Source organism: Kickxella alabastrina, assembly GCF_025024165.1.
Source record: "Kickxella alabastrina strain RSA 675 chromosome Unknown BX661scaffold_3, whole genome shotgun sequence".
NCBI classification, from domain to species: Eukaryota; Fungi; Kickxellomycota; class Kickxellomycetes; order Kickxellales; family Kickxellaceae; genus Kickxella; species Kickxella alabastrina.
Genome location: NW_026251474.1, coordinates 123,276 through 139,362, shown reverse-complemented (window position 1 = coordinate 139,362; position 16,087 = coordinate 123,276). Strand labels below are relative to the sequence as shown.

The window sequence follows — 16,087 nt, the reverse complement described above, 5'->3', positions numbered from 1 at the left end:
TATACCAAATAAAAATGTAGAAGCAGCGCGAGCGTCATAATCACAACGCTGCCCCCAAATCATCAGCAAAAAAGAATACCACAAAAAGTCCGAAAACCCGGATTTGAACCAGGGACCTAGAGATAACAACTTAATACAAGCTAGGCTTGTAACGCAACTACAGTCTCCCGCTCTACCGCTGAGCTATTTTCGGTGATTTCTCTGAAACTAATAATGTCCAGTCAGTACATATCATTGCTAATACATTTTTTGGGGATAAGAATGTCTTGTTTTGGTTATAGTTTTTGATTATGAATATTTTGGCTGGCAAGTAAAGAAAACATACTGCACATACAAAAATACGGCTGTGAGCTACATGTTTAAAATTAAGCAAATAATAGCCGGGGGTATCTTGAGTCTGTTGGTTGTTTTGTAATGTAAAAACGTTATTTTCTAGAAATGGTATCGCTCTGTTTAATATATATTTTATTTGCCTTCAAAAATTGCCAAAGCATTTTTTATAAAAAAACTGAGAAAACACTGATATTTGGCACTAAAAATATTTGAGCGTTTTTTGTGCTCTCGCTCATCGACAATAATTATTTGCTGCAGCGTTTGTATTTTCTTTGCAAGCCGTGTTGATTATTCAAAAAAACAGCGCGGCTTTGGAGCATTTAGCGCCAGAAACCAGTGCCGCACCCGCCGCACCCGCCCCAGCCACCGCAACCACCGCATCCACCAACACCGCCCCAGCCACCAATGCCAACGCCGACGCCAACGCCGACGCCAGGACCAACACCACCCCAGCCGCCCCAGCCACCAATTCCGCCACATCCACCACATCCACCGCCACAAGCGCTGCGCTTAACAAGCGCATCATTAGCATTGTTAGGCGCCGATGCATGCGGAAGAGGGTTGGCATTGGCCGCGGCCAATGAGATAGCGGCCAGCACGGCAACAACAGCAGATCCAAAAAGAGTAGTGAAGGTGGTCATTTTTCGATGTAATGGGTTTTGTAAATATGTAATGAATTGTAATTCAATGTGTGTGCAGATAATATTAAAATAGTTTTTTAAGTGCAAATGCATCCCTCTTTTATACTTTTCAAACAATTTCTAGTTTTTATATTTAAGCAGTGCGCTTCATATTCAATATTTTAAAAATTCAAAAGATAAAATGATAAAAGATTCAAATCGCCAAACAGTAAAAAAAAACATATTTTAAAACCAACAATCCAAATAATTGATATGAAATGCATCTAAAACCAACTCAATTCAACAATAACCAGAAAAAGATAAATAACTACGGTCACTGTCCGAATCGCCACTATCAGCAAAATCAACAACAGCAGATATATCCCCAACTGCCATTGCATTCACAACGTTGTCTTCATCTTCATCTTCAGACAGCTCAGTATTCGCGAAAAGAACTTGTCGATCAACCAACCTCGCATCATCCTCGCCAAACCTCGACCCAAACCGATCCTCCTCGTCCTCATGCAAGAAATGGCTAAACCCAGCCTCAACCTCGTCATACTCATCCACCCTCCAAGCAGAGGCACCGGCACCAGTAGCAGTGCCATCACCAAAAACAATTGCCGCCGCCTCATTTGTGCTCAGAGGATGATAAGTGAACCGGTTTCCGCCCTCGCCACTCCTAATATCCCTCCTCGACCGGCCATCCATACTCAAACGAGAACTGCCCCAGCGAGGAGGATGGTCGTACGACCAGCGCTGAATAGATTGTGGTAAAAATGGAGCCGCACGATCAACTGTCCAAAGGAACCCTTCCTTGGCTGCACTCCCCACCGCCTTGGCCGTAGACAGGGCGCCAAAAAACACAGGCTGGAGCTGCTCCACAATCCCAGAATTAGCATTGGGAACGCGTAAGTGCCGCCGCAGCGCCGGGCCCACCGCCGTGCCGATATCCTCCAAGCGCAGATACGGGTAGCGGCTGCGCCACATATGGTAGGCGACATAGGCCAGGCTGAGGAAGAAGAAGGGCAAGAACAGAGACCAGAAGATAGCAATCGACCGGGCCTTCCCAGGACACCACACTTCCTTTGGCCGATCAAGCACCAGGCCGTTGCGGCAGACGGATTGCGGGAGCTTGCGGTATGCCGCCTCAATAATAAAGTAGTCCTCATAATCGTCTGTGCAATTAGTTCTGGGCGCCTGCATACCCTTGACCAGCACACACTTGCCAAAGGCATTGTCGGACGAAGAGGTACTGCGCTCGAAATTGTAATTGCACTCGTAGTCGCGCTCCGAGCACTCACAGGTCTCCGACAGATAGCGCACAGGGCGGAACTCGTCACCGACATAGCATGCGCGGTCGGATATGCGCCGGTAGTACTGGACCTTGCGGCCGAGCACACATCCATCCTGGTCGGAAGACAAGTCGATGTGCTTGGGTATAAAAAGCTCAAAATCATCCTTGTTTTCGTGGTTCTTCTCGTCCAGCGGGTCGAACTGGCACATGCGCGGCTGCACACCAGTAAAGTCCAAACCAACCACAATGCCCTTATTGCCGCCATCCTTCTTGCCGTACATGACGAAGCGGCGGCTGGTGCTATCCGGCGTAGTGGTCAGGAACTCGACGCGCATAGCGCGCGCCTCCTCGGGCAGCTTAAGCGACAACCACGTTCTGCCCTGGTCCAGCGAGTACTCGACCTCGGATATCGGGTGAATACGATCAGCCACGACGATCAGCCCGCCGTGGTCGCCAAACTCGTGCCACATCGGGCCCTTATGCACAAGCGCCCATTCGACGCCGCCATCCCGGGACAAGTACATATCAGACTGGCCAATCCTGCCGAGAGAAGCACCCACCGTGCCGACGCCCATGACAAGACCAACGGCGCCAGCCGAAGAGTAAATATTCTCAGGATCCGACACCTCCGTGTACCCGTGCAAGTGCAGGGCGCAGGTGCCGCTCGCGGGCGCGGTCATCTTACAGGGTGTCTGCGGTCCCTGCACACGTAAGAAGTGCCACCGAGACCCGCCGTCGTTCGTAATGCGCGTTTGCAGGCGCTTAGGCTTGTTGGTCTTAAGCACATCCTCGGGGTTGGCCACAGTGTTGGCGATGGAAACGCCCTCTAGCGCACGGACGCGCTCAAAGTCCACTAACCCGTTCTCATCGCGATTGACGTACTCTAGCGTGCGACGGTAGTATGTGCCATTAGAGTTGGACGTGTAAATCGAGCCCCACTCAGCGCCCGCCCGACTACTCTTCGTCACATGCATCATCAGGCCAGCACCGGGCATCTTGTGATTGCGGCCGGTCAAGTCGCGGTACTCGAATCCCTCGGGCGGCTCCAGAACAGTGTAGGCCGAGCCCATAGTGAGCTTGTCGCCGGGGAACTTGGCCACAGCCGCGGTCACGCCATCCAGCGAAATATGCATCCGCAAAGACTTGCCGTCCTCCACATCCTGCGACATCAAAAGGAAGCCACCCATGATGGTGTAGTCGGTCGAGTTGCTCACCAAGACATGCTCGTTCTTCGTAAACCAATTGTCGCTGACAACAATGTCGCCGCCTCCGTTGCGCGCATCAGGATGCCGCGCGCAGACAACTGTGTTGTGCTGCGCTTTGGTCAGTCGGTCGGACTTGAGGAACGAGCATCCGCCGGAACCCACCGGCGTCACCAGCGCATCCCAGTGCGCGCCATGATCGCGCGACACAAATGCCTCCACATGGCACCGCCCGGCATCAACCGTGGTGCCGCAATCAGCGTTGGGCTGGCCGTGGTAGATGAGCCAGTCGGGGGTGTCCGGGTGGAACCTCAGCACAGGGCCCATAGCGTGTGCAGGCGACGTCGGCAGATGCAGGGTGCGGGTTGTGCGCGCCTCGTCGTCAGTGTACATCGCAATGGTGCCCTTGGCCGGCACAAAGTAGGCGTAGTCTTCGAAGTATGGGTGCCGAATGACATCCACAATACGAGAGTCTGCAGATTCAGAGGCTGAGGACAGCTCCAACCACCGGCTGCCCTCATCGAGACTGACCCAGACGCGGTCACTCTCGGTGCGCGCAACAATATGGTGCGAGTTCTTAAAGTACTGCATATCGGCGACAGGCGAGTCTAAGACAAACGCCGTCGCGTGTAAGCCACCGGCCCGACCACACACACGGTCAACAGGTCTGGTCAGGTCCTTGCCACCGGCGCACTGCGACTGCGAGTTCTTGAGATACCCGGAGCGGCCCTTGTACATATTGCCGTCGTGACAGTCCGCGGGCTGGTAAGGATCGGGGCCGTCCAGTGTGCACTCGCCGTAGTCGTTGAGCCAGAACCCCTCGTCGCACTCGTAGTCCTGCACGGTGCACTCACAGGGCCGCGTGGATGTCTCCGGAGGATCAAACTCGTTGCCAACAAAGCAGCCGGCGGTGGCCTTGCGGCGCCAGTAAGATGTCTCGCTGCCCAGCACGCAAATAGCCTCGTCGCGACTGCCACTTCTAGATCCAGCCCCAACCCAGCGTGGCGTCCACAGCTCAAAGTCGCTCTTCGAGTGATCGCGCTTGTCAATATGACACTGGCGCACGTGCAACTTACTAAAGTCCACGTAAATAACCATGGTGTCCTGGAAATTGGGGCCACCTGAGGGCATGATCTCACGAGCCAGGATCAAAATACCCTGGCCGCCACTATCCTCGCCATTAGTAATCCGGTCAACAATAACCTTTGTACCACCGGTCGTAAACCGGTAGGACTTCCACGTGCTGCCGCCATCAACCGAGTACTGCAGCGAGTCTGTCGGATTCGAGTCGTCGACAAGCACTAGCAGGGCACCGTGGTCGCCGAACTCGTACATATGGTCGGTATTTCGGATCTCCGCCCAGGTAATCCCACCATCGCTCGACAAGTACGTGCGCGCCTGCTTGTACCGCCCCAGGTGCGTGCCCACGGACCCGACGCCCATCAGATACCCGGGCGCCGAAGACACGCCGTAGAGCGCATCCATGCCCAGCATCGACGAGCGGCTGTACAAGTGGAGCGAGCAGTCAATGCAGTCAATGTCCCGGCCTGAGCTGTCCTTCTGCGGGGCCGCCAGCGGGTGCCACGACCGGCCGTCATCCCAGCTGGCTACGGTGCGGAGCAGCTTGTGCACGCCGGGCTTGCCCAGGGCCTCGGCATTGACCACCCGGTTGGCAATCAGCATACCCTCCAGGCCATCGACGCGCTCGATATCAACGAGGCCTTGGCGATTGCGGTTGGTGTGCTGTAAAACCATATGGAAGTGCGTGCCATTGCTGTTGCTGGCAAACAGCGTGCCCCAGCCGGTGCCCCAGTCCGAGTCGCCGGCCGAATTGGGCGCGCCCTCGACATCAATCAGCACCGTACCGGCGTGCGCCGGCAGCAAAGTGAACGCCTCGGGCTTGATGTTAGTGCCCGGCGGGAACCGCGCCTCATGCACGGACTTGCCATCATCCGACACAAACATTTTGAGCGCAGTGGCGGGTCTGCCTGCATCATCCGTCACGGTCTCAATGACAGCAGCGATGATGAACCGACTGTAAATATGCATATCGACGATTTCGCTGCGTTCCGGGTGTGGCAGCGGAATCACACGGAAGGTGCTGTCGCGGAAGGGCTGGGTGAAAACGCGGATTTCCACGTAATTGTCCGGATTCCGCTTCTCCGCCTGCCGGTCCTGCTCATTGCCATTGCCGCTGGTCAGCCTGTAGTTTGTGCAAATGACCGACTCGGCCGGTAAATCTGTTGCTGTGAACTCCTTGGAGCGAGCGAACTGGCATTTTGTCGCATGTGTGGTGATGCGCGTCCACTTTTGGCCATTGTCCGGGGAAAGCCAGATCTCCGAGTGGCAGCCTGGGCAGGCAGTGCCGCCGACAAACAGCAGCCAGTCGGGGTTGGTCGGGTTAAAGTCAAGCAGCGGCCGGATGTGCAGACTGTTGGCGGGCGACGGCAGGCTGCGCACCTGGGACCAGGTCGCGCCGCGGTCACCTGTGAACAGCAAAAGGTCGGCGTCGGTGTAAGCAAAGGCGCGCGAGCTATGGTAGCGGTGCGCAGTGAGGTAGACGGGCTTGCCGACCTTGGCATTGCCTGTGCTTGCAGCCAGATCAACCTTGATCCACTTGGCTCCCTCGTCGTCCGAGCGGTACAGCTCCTGGCCGGACGTCATCAAAAGGAACGAAGTGCTGTTAGGGAAAGTCATGATATGCGGCTCGCCGCGCATCACCATAGTGTGGTGGCTGACTGGGCCAAAAACTTCACCCTTATTGTTGTCCTCATGGGCGTGCTCATCGCCATTGCTGTTGTCGCCGTTGGGTGGCTGGACGCGCGGACACAGCTTGTTCACGGGCTTGTCCAGGTCCTTTGTGCGGCTGCTGCGAACACACGTGTTGCCGGGAATCAGCCGGTACCCAGAGGACGCGTCAAAGCGATCTTCCTTGTGCAGACACTGGCCGCGCGGGATAACCTCCCTGCCAACTAATTCGCACTGGCCCTTCTGATCCAGGGCGTAGTTATAGTCGCACTCGAAATCACGCGTGGCGCAGTCGCAGTCAGTCTGCAGGGGCAACAGCACCTGGTCCAGGCGCATGAAGCAGTCGGCGGAGGGTTTGCGGCGTATATGTTCGGAGCGATGCCCCATAATGCAGTCGTCGTCGTCATGGGAGGACATGATAAAGAGCTCGGTGTCCTTACCGGCTTTGGGGTCCTTTGGGTCGAGCGAGCACTGGCGCGACCAGGATTTGGCAAAGTCCACCGAGACAACGACCTGCTCATGGTTGTGGGCGCCCTCGCGCGCCGTGCCCACAGCCAACACAACAGGACTGAGCCCGTCGTCATCTATGAACAGCGCAGAGACGCGCATCTTCTGGTCCAGCGCGGCATTCGTCCAGGTGTCGCCGCTGTCCAGCGAATACGCGAGCACATCGGTGGGCACCTCGTCGTTGGCCAGGATGAGGACGGAGCCAGCGTCCGCGAGCTGCACGTGGTGGGCCTCCCGGTGCACCATCTTCCAGGTGATTCCGCCGTCACGGCTCAAAAAAGTATCGCACTCGCGCCAGGGCGCTAGCTGCGAGCCGACGTTGCCGACGGCCAGGATGACGCCGGCTGCCGAGGGCGACCCGAAGACGCGGCCGGGCGTCCGCGTAGACGTGACCGAGTGCAGGTGCAGGGCGCACTGTCCGGTCTCCCAGCCGTCCCTCGAGCACCCAAACGCCTTGCCATCAAGGTCCTTCTTGGGGGGCTGTAGAAAATGCCACCGCGCGCCATCGTTGAATGAAATCCGGCTTTTCAGCTCGAGCTTTTCGCGGTGCAGGATGCCGCCGATACCACGGCCGATCTGCTCCCAGTTGGCCACCTGGTTGGCAATAATCACACCCTCAACCCCGTGCACGCGCTCAACGTCAACCAAGCCGCTGGCGGCCCGATGCGTGTGTTCCAGGGACGCCGTGTAGTAGGTGCCGTTTGAGTTTGACCGGAAAAGCGTACCCAGGGCGCCGGCCGACGACGTCTGCACGTCGACAAGCACGGAGTGTGCGGTGGACTCCAGAATGGTGTAAGCGTCCTCCTCTGCGCCCGGCGGCAACGGCAAGCGGGATTCTGCCCAGGTGTGGCCGTCCATGGAGACGAAGAGATCCATCTCGTTGGAGTGTGCGTGGCTGATCGCCGCCATCAGGTAGTTCTTCACGACGCTGACCGCCACAACCCCGCCGCCCGCGCGGTCGCCGCCTGCACCGTCGTTGCCGGACCCAAAGTGCACGGTGCGCTTGGTCGAGAAAAAATCCTCCGAAGCCGTCAGCTGCACGGTGCTGCGCGGCGTCTGCTTGTCGAGGATCCCGGCGATATCGCCGGCGAGCGACCGCTTGCCGTCCAGGCTGCGCTTGTTTTCCACAGTTTCGGACTCCGGCACAATCTCTAGGCAGAAGATAGCAGCCTCCGCCATGGCCTCGAATTCCTTTGTCTGCCGCGCCCACAGGCACTTTGCCACGGGCTTCCCATCCCCGAGCAGCGCCGTGATGGCCGAGCCGGCCCTGTCCCCGGCCTTGTAATCCTTGGCCGCCTGGTCAAACCCGTCTTTGGTGTAATACGCTTCGTCGTGGCAGACCATCCTGGGGAAGGGCCACCAGCCACCGGTCTCCTCCTTGCATTTTTCAGCAAAAAACAGTATCCACCCAGCCCGCTCTGCATGGAACGCCAAGGGCCGTTCGCCCGGGGCCGTGGTGGGCGCCCCAGGGGTGCTGAACCCCGACCAGGTCTTGCCCTCATCGTGGGTGACCCAATGTTCCGAGCCCTCGGATAGTGCGTAGGCCGTCAGCGGGTCGTGTGGGTGGGCGTAGAGACGAGAGGCCTTGGTGATCGCGGCGATTTCACTCCAGTGCTCGCCGCTGTCCGCGCTTCGAAAAACCCTGCCGCTATTGGTGGTTTTGTCCAGGCCGAGGATGGTTGTTGGGGACTTAAAGTAGACGAGTTTGGAGAGTGGGGTTTTGAAATATGTGTGGTGCAGGGTGGGATCCTTGCCTTTGGCGTCGGCCAGGAGTGCGGCAAAGCACACGAGGAGAAAGAAGATGGGTCTGGTGCTCCTTGCGCTATTGCTGCTGCCCGAGAGAGCGGAGAGCAATCTCATAGTCGGGAATTGAATGACGTAAGGTAAGGTAAGGTAAGGTAAGGTAAGGTAAGGTAAGGTAAGGTAGGGTAAGGTAAGGTAGGGTAAGATAAGGTAAGGTAAGGTAATTAAATGAAATGAAAATAAGAAATGAAAAGAGGAGATTAAATTGAAGTATATTTTGGTCTATACAGAATTGCAAAGTGTAATAAAAAAAGAGGGAAAAAGAAAACAATTGTTTAAAAAAAAGCGTGACGTAAAATCAGGACCCCGCTCGCTGCTCTTCTTCATGCTCTAAAAACGTTGGCATGTGCGCGTTGTGCGTTTCTTTCCCGCTTGTTGTAAAAGGGCGGAAATAGCAGCCAAATTAGTAGAATCCGATAATCTAATCACTGCATTGCCAGTGCATAAAGTTACTCTCAGTTGGAGGACAACAGTATTATCTGATGTTTTTTTCTCACACACACACGCATATACAACAATCCTTTTCTTTCTTTCTATCTTTCTATTTTTTTTTAGAAAAAGAGGAGACAATTAATAGCAGCAATACGTTATAATAATAATATATAAATCTTTTCCAACTATAGTAATAAAAATATTATGCCTGGTACCCAGATATATGCGATTACCGGAGCCAACCGTGGTCTAGGCCGGGGCATCGCACTGGCACTTTCCCGGCGCAGCACACCAGAGCATCCGCGGCACCTTCTCCTCATTGGCCGCAACGCAGCCGAGCTCGCCGCAGTAGCCGCCTCCTGCGTGTCGGCAAAAACACCATGCACCAGCACCACGGTGCTCAGCACATTCGACCTCAGCAACCCCTCAAGCAGCAGCAGGTCCGTCATATCCGCGCTCGCACAAATCATCAATAAAAACAAGTTGCCTGGCACAGCAGGCGTAGAGTCCCTGACGCTGGTTAATTGCGCCGGCACATTGGGAAATGTCAGCAAGCAGGTGAGGGAATACTCGGAGGAGGAGATCCACCAATACGCGGTGATGAACTTCGTATCTTTCAGCACGCTGACATCCCAGTTTCTGCGCGAATTCTCGCACTCTTTAGAGGGGGAGAAAGGCGGTTGGGTGGTTTGCGTGGTGAATATTTCGTCGCTTTTGGCCGTGGAGGCGTTCAGCCATTGGGGGCTTTATGCGGCAATTAAGGCTGCGCGCGACCAGCTTGTATGCGTTGTGGCCAAGGAGCAGCCCAGTGTGCGTGTGCTGAGCTATGCGCCGGGCCCGCTGGACAACGATATGCAGAGGGAGGTCAGGGAGACGATGGGCGATGAGGAGCAGAGGGGGATTTACCAGCGCATGCAGCGGAGGGGCGAGCTCGTCAGTGTTGAGGATTCGGCGCAGGTGCTGTGTGAGATCCTCGACCTTGGGCAGTTTGAAAGTGGGGCACACATTGATTACTACGATGTAAAGCGGGTATGAAATAGTGCAAAAAAACAATGTTTTTCATAATGGTTTTTATTAGGCAACAGGGAGAGAGTAACAGCAGCATCATCGCCGAAAACACCCCACACGTTGCATGCTATTTTTTTTGTTTCTCATAGTTTTATTATTTCATTATTTCCTATTTCACTTTACCACACTAATACCGATTTTTTATTATTCTTGTTGAATATTTCGGAATGAGCGCAGACATGGACCTCTGCCAGTAATGTATCTTGTTATTCCATATCCACTTTAATTCCAATTTTAATTCCAAGTACACTTTTAATTCCAATTCGAAGTACACTTTTAATTCCAATTCGAAGTACACTTTTAATTCCAATTCCAAGTACAATTCCAAGTACAACTACAACTCCAAGTACAACTACAACTCCAAGTACAGCTCCAACTCCAAGTACAGCTCCAACTCCAAGTACAGCTCCAACTCCAAGTACAGCTCCAACTCCAACTCCAACTCCAACTCCAACTCCAACTCCAATTCCAATTCCAATTCCAATTAAATGAGGGCTAAGCAACACTCTTTCCTCGTTATTCTTTTTATTTTATGATCATAGGCTGCGCAAGCGGCAGGTCGATGTGCTCACACAGGCGCTCAGCGACTTTGTAGCGCTCAAGTCCAGCACCACCGGGTGGCAACCCCAGCCGCCGCCCCCAGCACACACCTCCAGCGGCGACATCCACGTAGAAATCAGCAAGAAGCAGCACACCGACAGCATCCAAATCCACCGCACAACGGCCACAATCCCCCTGGACGTCGAAAGCAGCCTCGACACCCAAGGCCAGCACGCCGCGTATCTCTCGGAACTCCGCGACTGGCAAGCGCTCCTGGAATGCCCCGGGCTGCGCAGCCAATGGAACTACTTTGTCGAGCGCAGCACTGAGCTCGAAATGCTCGACGCACACACCAGCCTGACGCAGACCGTCCTGCGAAAACCAATCGCCGGCTGCTCGACGGAATTCGCCCATGGCCGCGACCTCCTGATGGTCGAGACGTCATTGGTCGACGGCACCACGGCCGTGCACGTGGCGGCCTCCGTGCCGACCACCCAGGACGACCCGGCGTACATGCGCGCAGCCGACGGAGTCAAGCGCGTGAGCTCGGCGCTCTGGGCCTGGTGCGTCGAAATAGTCACGCCGCCAGAGTCCACAGCGCAGGCCAGCGCCGGCCAGCCGCCGCGCCGCGGCAGGGCAAGGAGGCCGTCGCCGGCGGTGTGCGTGCGCGTCACGTGCTTCCTCCACCTGGATCTGCTCTCGTGGCGCGCGCATAGCCGCGACGCCGCCATGGCCTCGGTCAACCTGATTCCGGCGCTGCTCGCGCACCTGCGGCTGCGCGGGCCGCCGCCGCGCGTGGCGCGCGTGGGGTCGCTGCTGGCGCTGGACCGCCGCTGCTGGGCGGACGGCGTGTGGACGATCCAGTGCTCGGCGGCGGAGTCGTCGCTGCCGGTGGTTGCGCTGATCCGCCGCCAAACAGCGGCCAGCGCGAACGGCACGGGCGGCAGTGCGGACGGGGCGTCGCTGGGGTCGTTTCTGTCCGCCCAGCTGACGCGTGCCGGGAGCCCGCCGGGCGGGCGCACCCAGGGCGGCATCATCCGCGAGGGCGAGGCCCAGGCCACCGCGGCGCTGCGCGCACAGCTCAGCGCGCTGACGCTCGAGTTCGTCATGGATGCGTCCAAGTGGCACGAGCACGGCGCCGGCGTCCGCCTGCAGATCGCCACCACCAGCCCGGCAAATGCAAAGCTGCGCAGGGGGGAGCTTCGGGGGCTGGTGGAGGCTGCGCCGGAGCTGTTCTCGGCCCAGGCGCCGGACGGGCCAGGGATGCTTGTGAGGTGCTTCAGTGTGCCGTCGATGAAGCGAGGGCGGAGGCGGTATTTGGTGCGCGTCGTCGTGCCGGCGCCCGCCGAGGGCTGGGCGATGGGAGAGGGCGTTGCCGTGCGCGTGGGGTGCGCCGAGGATCGGGCGGGCAAAGTGCTGGTCAATGGGGAGGAGACTGCGGTCGAGCCGTTTTCGATCGAGCCGGCAGACAAGCAGCGCCAGAGCGAGGGTCAGAGCCGGGGTCGGTGTCGGGGTCGGGGGCAGGGTCAGAGTCAGGCTCAGGCTCAGGCTCAGGCTCAGGCTCAGGCTCAGGCTCAGGCTCAGGCTCAGGCTCAGGCTCAGGCTCAGGCTCAGGCTCAGGCTCAGGCTCAGGCTCAGGCTCAGGCTCAGGCTCAGGCTCACCCTCACCCTCACCCTCAGGCTCAGGCTCACCCTCACCCTCACCCTCACCCTCACCCTCACCCTCACCCTCACCCTCATACCCAGAGCCAGAGCCAGGGTCAGACACAGGCCCAGACACAGACACAGACACAGACACAGACACAGACACAGACACAGACACAGACACAGACACAGGCCCAGGAGAGGGCTGTGATGTCCACGCCTGCGCCTGCGTCCGCGCCCAAGCCGCAGTCCCTGCTCAGGCGGCGCAGGAAGGGGGCGCCGTCGATCGCCACGCAGGCGTCGTCCAGCGAGCACAGCCTTGGCCAGGCGCCCGACGCGCACCCGCTCGACCGGCTGCGGCAGCTCCAGCGGCTGGCGAGCAGCGCCTGGGAGCCGCTGGGCACAGTCGCGCTGCCAAACACCACGGCGTCCGTGGCGCGCGCGTCCCCCGACCCGTCCGCGCCCTTTGTTCTGCGCGCCTCGGCGACGCTCGACGGGTGGACGGTCTTCGACGCGCTCGGCGCCATCCTCCACGCGGCGCCGGCGCAGCCCTGGACGGGCGCGCAGATGCTCGAGCACCCGGACGGCCAGCCGATGCGGGCGCTGCTGCGGTACTCTGCGGCCGGCTCCTGGGCCACGCAGCGGCGCCACGCGCACGTGCTCAGCGCCTGGGCGACCGACGGCCGGCGGCGCATCGAGATTGCCGAGGCGTCGGTGGCGCCGGTGGCGCCGGTGGCCGCCGCCGCAGCCGGCCCCGCAGCCGGCAGCGTGTGCGTCGACGTGCTTGTGGCCGGCTGGGTGCTCGAGGCCACGGCGGCCGAGCAAGCCGGCGCCGAGGCGCACCGAAGGCCGCAGCACGCCGTGCGCGTCACTCGCTTCCTGCAGGCCAACCCGCGCGGGTGGCTGGACGCGGCGGACAACGCGCTCGCGCGGCTGGCGGCGGCGCAGGCCGCACGCGACTGGGCAGCGCGCGCCATCCCGCAGCTCTCGGCGCACCTGCGCGTCTCCGGCGCCGCGCCGCTGGTCGTCTGGACGCGCAACGCATACGCGCTCGGCGCGCAGCGCTTTCGCGCGCGCAGCGTGGCGCCCGGCGCCGCGTGCGAGATCGAGCTGCGCGTCGAGCACACAGTGTGGGGCGCCGCGCACGCCATCGCGCTGCGCGTCAGCCCGTGGGCGGCCGACGGCTGTGCGGCTGCGTGCTTTGTCGACCCGGACATTGACCCGCACGCGGTGCGGATTCGCCTGCGGCTGGATGCCCGCGTGATGGCGCCGGTCGAGCGCCGGTGGCCGGTGGCCTGCGCCACGGTTGAGCGGCGCGAGGGCGGGCCGCGGGCGGCGTTGTCGCTGCCGCCGCGGATCGAGATCAACGGCGTGCAGGCGCGCGTGCGGTTTCTCCGCAGGGCGACCGACCCGGCGCTGTATGGCCGGTGCCAGTCGGTGGCTGCGCAGGACGCCGGCGCGATGGAGTGCGCTGCGCGGGAGTTTGTCGAGGTGGCTTCCGGCGCGCTCAAGGGCGCCGGGCCGCAGAGCGGCGGGCTGCCGGCGCCGCTGGGCGGGGCGGTCGCGGTCGCCGGGTACTCGGCGGCCGGCGGCCGTGGCGCCGCTGCGATGGCGCTTTCGCCCGACCGCTTTGCCGACCTTGCGCAGCGCACGTTCGCCGATCTGCGCCACGCGGCGGCGGCGGACCCCACGCGGCGGCGCTGGGAGGCGCAGCGCAACCCAGGCCGGGCCGACCAGGCCCGGCTGCCCATTGCGCTGCACCCCGAGATCCCCGTGACGCTGGCCTCCGCCGTGCTGCCAGCCACCGCCGCCGCGCACGCCATCCAGGCGCTGCTCCGCTGCTTGGGCGATTCCGCCGCCGGCGGGTGTCCGCTCTTCCTCGGGCGGCGCACGCTGCAGGCGGTCAGCGCAGGAACAACCATTGAGCACGCGCGCCTGCACGTGCCGCTGCTCTGCGCCGCACGCGACGCGCTCAGCGTGCGGCGGATCTCCGTCAGCCCTTCGGTGCCCACGCGCCGGCGGCTCTCCGCCTGGGCCCACGGCAGCTCCGCCAGCAGCCGCGGCCGCCGGGAGTACCTGGACCCAGGCCTGACGCTTGTTGAGGCCAGCGTGCCGGACTCGCAGCCGCGGCACTCGGCGGTGCGCGCGCAGCTGCTGCTTTTCGGCATCCGCGTTGAGCCCGTCGATCCGTTCGAGCGCGTGGCCAGCGGCGACCGGCGGCTGCAGCACCCGGCCTGCCGCTTGACCGTCGCCTGCTGCGTCGACTATGCCGGCAGCCTGCCGCTGCTTGTGCGCCGCTCGCTGTCCGAGAGTGTCCCCGGGGACGTTGTTGCTTGGGTTAGGCAGGCTCTGGGCATGCAGGTGCAGCGCCCGTTCTTGCTCGCGCCCTTGCCTGCGTCTGTGCGCAAGCTGCCCCGCGGTGGCCACTCGGGCGCGTGGGTGGTGCGCGAGACCGTTGAGGCCGCGGTCGATGGGTCGCTGCGCAGGTTCGTGCGCTTGCTCGACGCGCCGGTGCAGAGCATAGGGGTGCCTGCGGCGGATGCTTTGCGCTTTTCGGCTTGCGTCTGCCTACCCAAAGCGCAGGGCTTCTCCCCCTCGCCCGGCAGCACCAGGGACGGGGGTGGGGGTGAGGGGGCAACGCTGATTGTTGCTGACATTCACGTGCCACCGAGCCTAACGCGCATTTCCGCACGCCTATCGTGGTCGGTGCCGTCGGAGCCTGGCGAGGCGGAGGATGCGGAGGGCGCGCTGGAGCCGATCGTGCCTATTTCGTCTCCCTCCTCGCATGGCTGTAGCGAGTGGCTCAGCAGCAGCATGGTCTCTGCCCACGTGTTCCAAACCGCCAGCGCCGATGGCCGTGAGCACCTGCTTCTGCGTATCTGCTGCTCGCACCTGCCCTCCGCCACGGGTGGCAGCAGCAGTGTTTGTGGCAGGCGGCTGAGGGTGGATGTTTCGCCTGGTGAGCGGCCCGGCGTGGAGATCAACTCGCAGCTCATGCGCGTGCTCCCAATGGGAAGCGAGCGTCTGATACACGTGGACACGAGCAATGGGCGTCGGATGCTCGCATGTACAGACAGCAGCGATGGCAATGAGGAGGAGGAGGAGGAGCCGGATTATGGGTCGGACTCGATTTCGCTGGACGAGTGTCCGCCGCCCTCTGCTTCGCTGCGGATGCCAGCTTCCTCCCCTTGCTGCGCGGGCAGCATCGGGGACAATAGTATCAGGACTGCTGCGGAGTCCATTGCGCCGTCTGTAGTTGCTGCCGGCTGTGAGCTGCAGCCGTCCTTGTTCGAAGATGAAGCGCAGGAGCAAGGCCAGGGTGGCAGTGCTGATGGTGAACGGGCGGAGCATGGCCAGGAAATAGAGGTGGGGGAGAGGCGCGTTGAGGCGGCTAGCAAAGGGCGTGAAGTGATGTTGGGTTTTGCGCTGATGATGCCGGTGCGCCGGTGGGTCTGGGCACCACGGGCTTCAAGGAGCGCAAGGAGGAAGTCTACACTGGCGTTGGTTGTGCTCGTGCTTGTTGCCCTTGGTGCTGTCACTTTGGGGTGGATTCTGGCATACCAAACCTATGTGTCAGTTTTTTTTTTTTAAATGTAAACTAGCGATTTTTAAATATAAACATTTTAATCCTTTTTTATTGTCGCTGCTTTGTTTTTTCTTTCTTTCTTCTTTTTGTTTACTGCTCTGAATCCATTTTTCTCTCTTTCTTCCCCAACACGGAAATTATAATTCCCCAAATAGACAAATATTGATATACTTTTATTTCATTTTTATTTCCCGCACTCCCATTCTATAATGTGTCAACATGACAATAGCGGCAGAAATAGGAAAAAAAGAGAAGAAAAATTGTGATGGGTGGATTTTGTAGCCAATCACAAATTATCAGCATTTAT

The 16,087-nt window shown here is 59.5% G+C and overlaps 3 protein-coding genes and 1 non-coding gene across 4 annotated transcripts; 2 read left to right on the top strand and 2 right to left on the bottom strand.

Moving 5' to 3' along the window:
• Positions 1 to 88: 88 nt before the first annotated feature.
• On the bottom strand, positions 89 to 193 carry BX661DRAFT_t9. Its single transcript has one exon. It is a non-coding gene; the product is annotated as a tRNA-Tyr (tRNA).
• A 1,060-nt stretch (positions 194 to 1,253) lies between these two features.
• On the bottom strand, positions 1,254 to 8,567 carry BX661DRAFT_168782 (uncharacterized protein; the record flags this gene model as incomplete). Its single annotated transcript, XM_051533468.1, has 1 exon — positions 1,254 to 8,567. One exon carries the CDS (start codon positions 8,565 to 8,567, stop codon positions 1,254 to 1,256), a length of 7,314 nt encoding a protein of 2,437 aa, XP_051394026.1.
• Positions 8,568 to 9,014: 447 nt separating this feature from the next.
• On the top strand, positions 9,015 to 10,392 carry BX661DRAFT_177264 (uncharacterized protein). The gene has a single exon (XM_051534589.1). The coding sequence runs from the start codon at positions 9,147 to 9,149 to the stop codon at positions 9,975 to 9,977; it is 831 nt and encodes a 276-aa protein (XP_051394025.1). The 5' UTR covers positions 9,015 to 9,146; the 3' UTR covers positions 9,978 to 10,392.
• Positions 10,393 to 12,326: 1,934 nt separating this feature from the next.
• Positions 12,327 to 15,826, top strand: BX661DRAFT_177260 (uncharacterized protein). Its single transcript, XM_051534588.1, has one exon. The coding sequence runs from the start codon at positions 12,405 to 12,407 to the stop codon at positions 15,783 to 15,785; it is 3,381 nt and encodes a 1,126-aa protein (XP_051394024.1). The 5' UTR covers positions 12,327 to 12,404; the 3' UTR covers positions 15,786 to 15,826.
• The last annotated feature ends 261 nt before the right edge of the window (positions 15,827 to 16,087 follow it).

Excerpts from the sequence above, each read along its gene's own strand:
- BX661DRAFT_177260 (XM_051534588.1), top strand. The coding sequence starts at position 12,405 with ATGTCCACGCCTGCGCCTGCGTCCGCGCCCAAGCCGCAGTCCCTGCTC.
- BX661DRAFT_177264 (XM_051534589.1), top strand. The coding sequence starts at position 9,147 with ATGCCTGGTACCCAGATATATGCGATTACCGGAGCCAACCGTGGTCTA.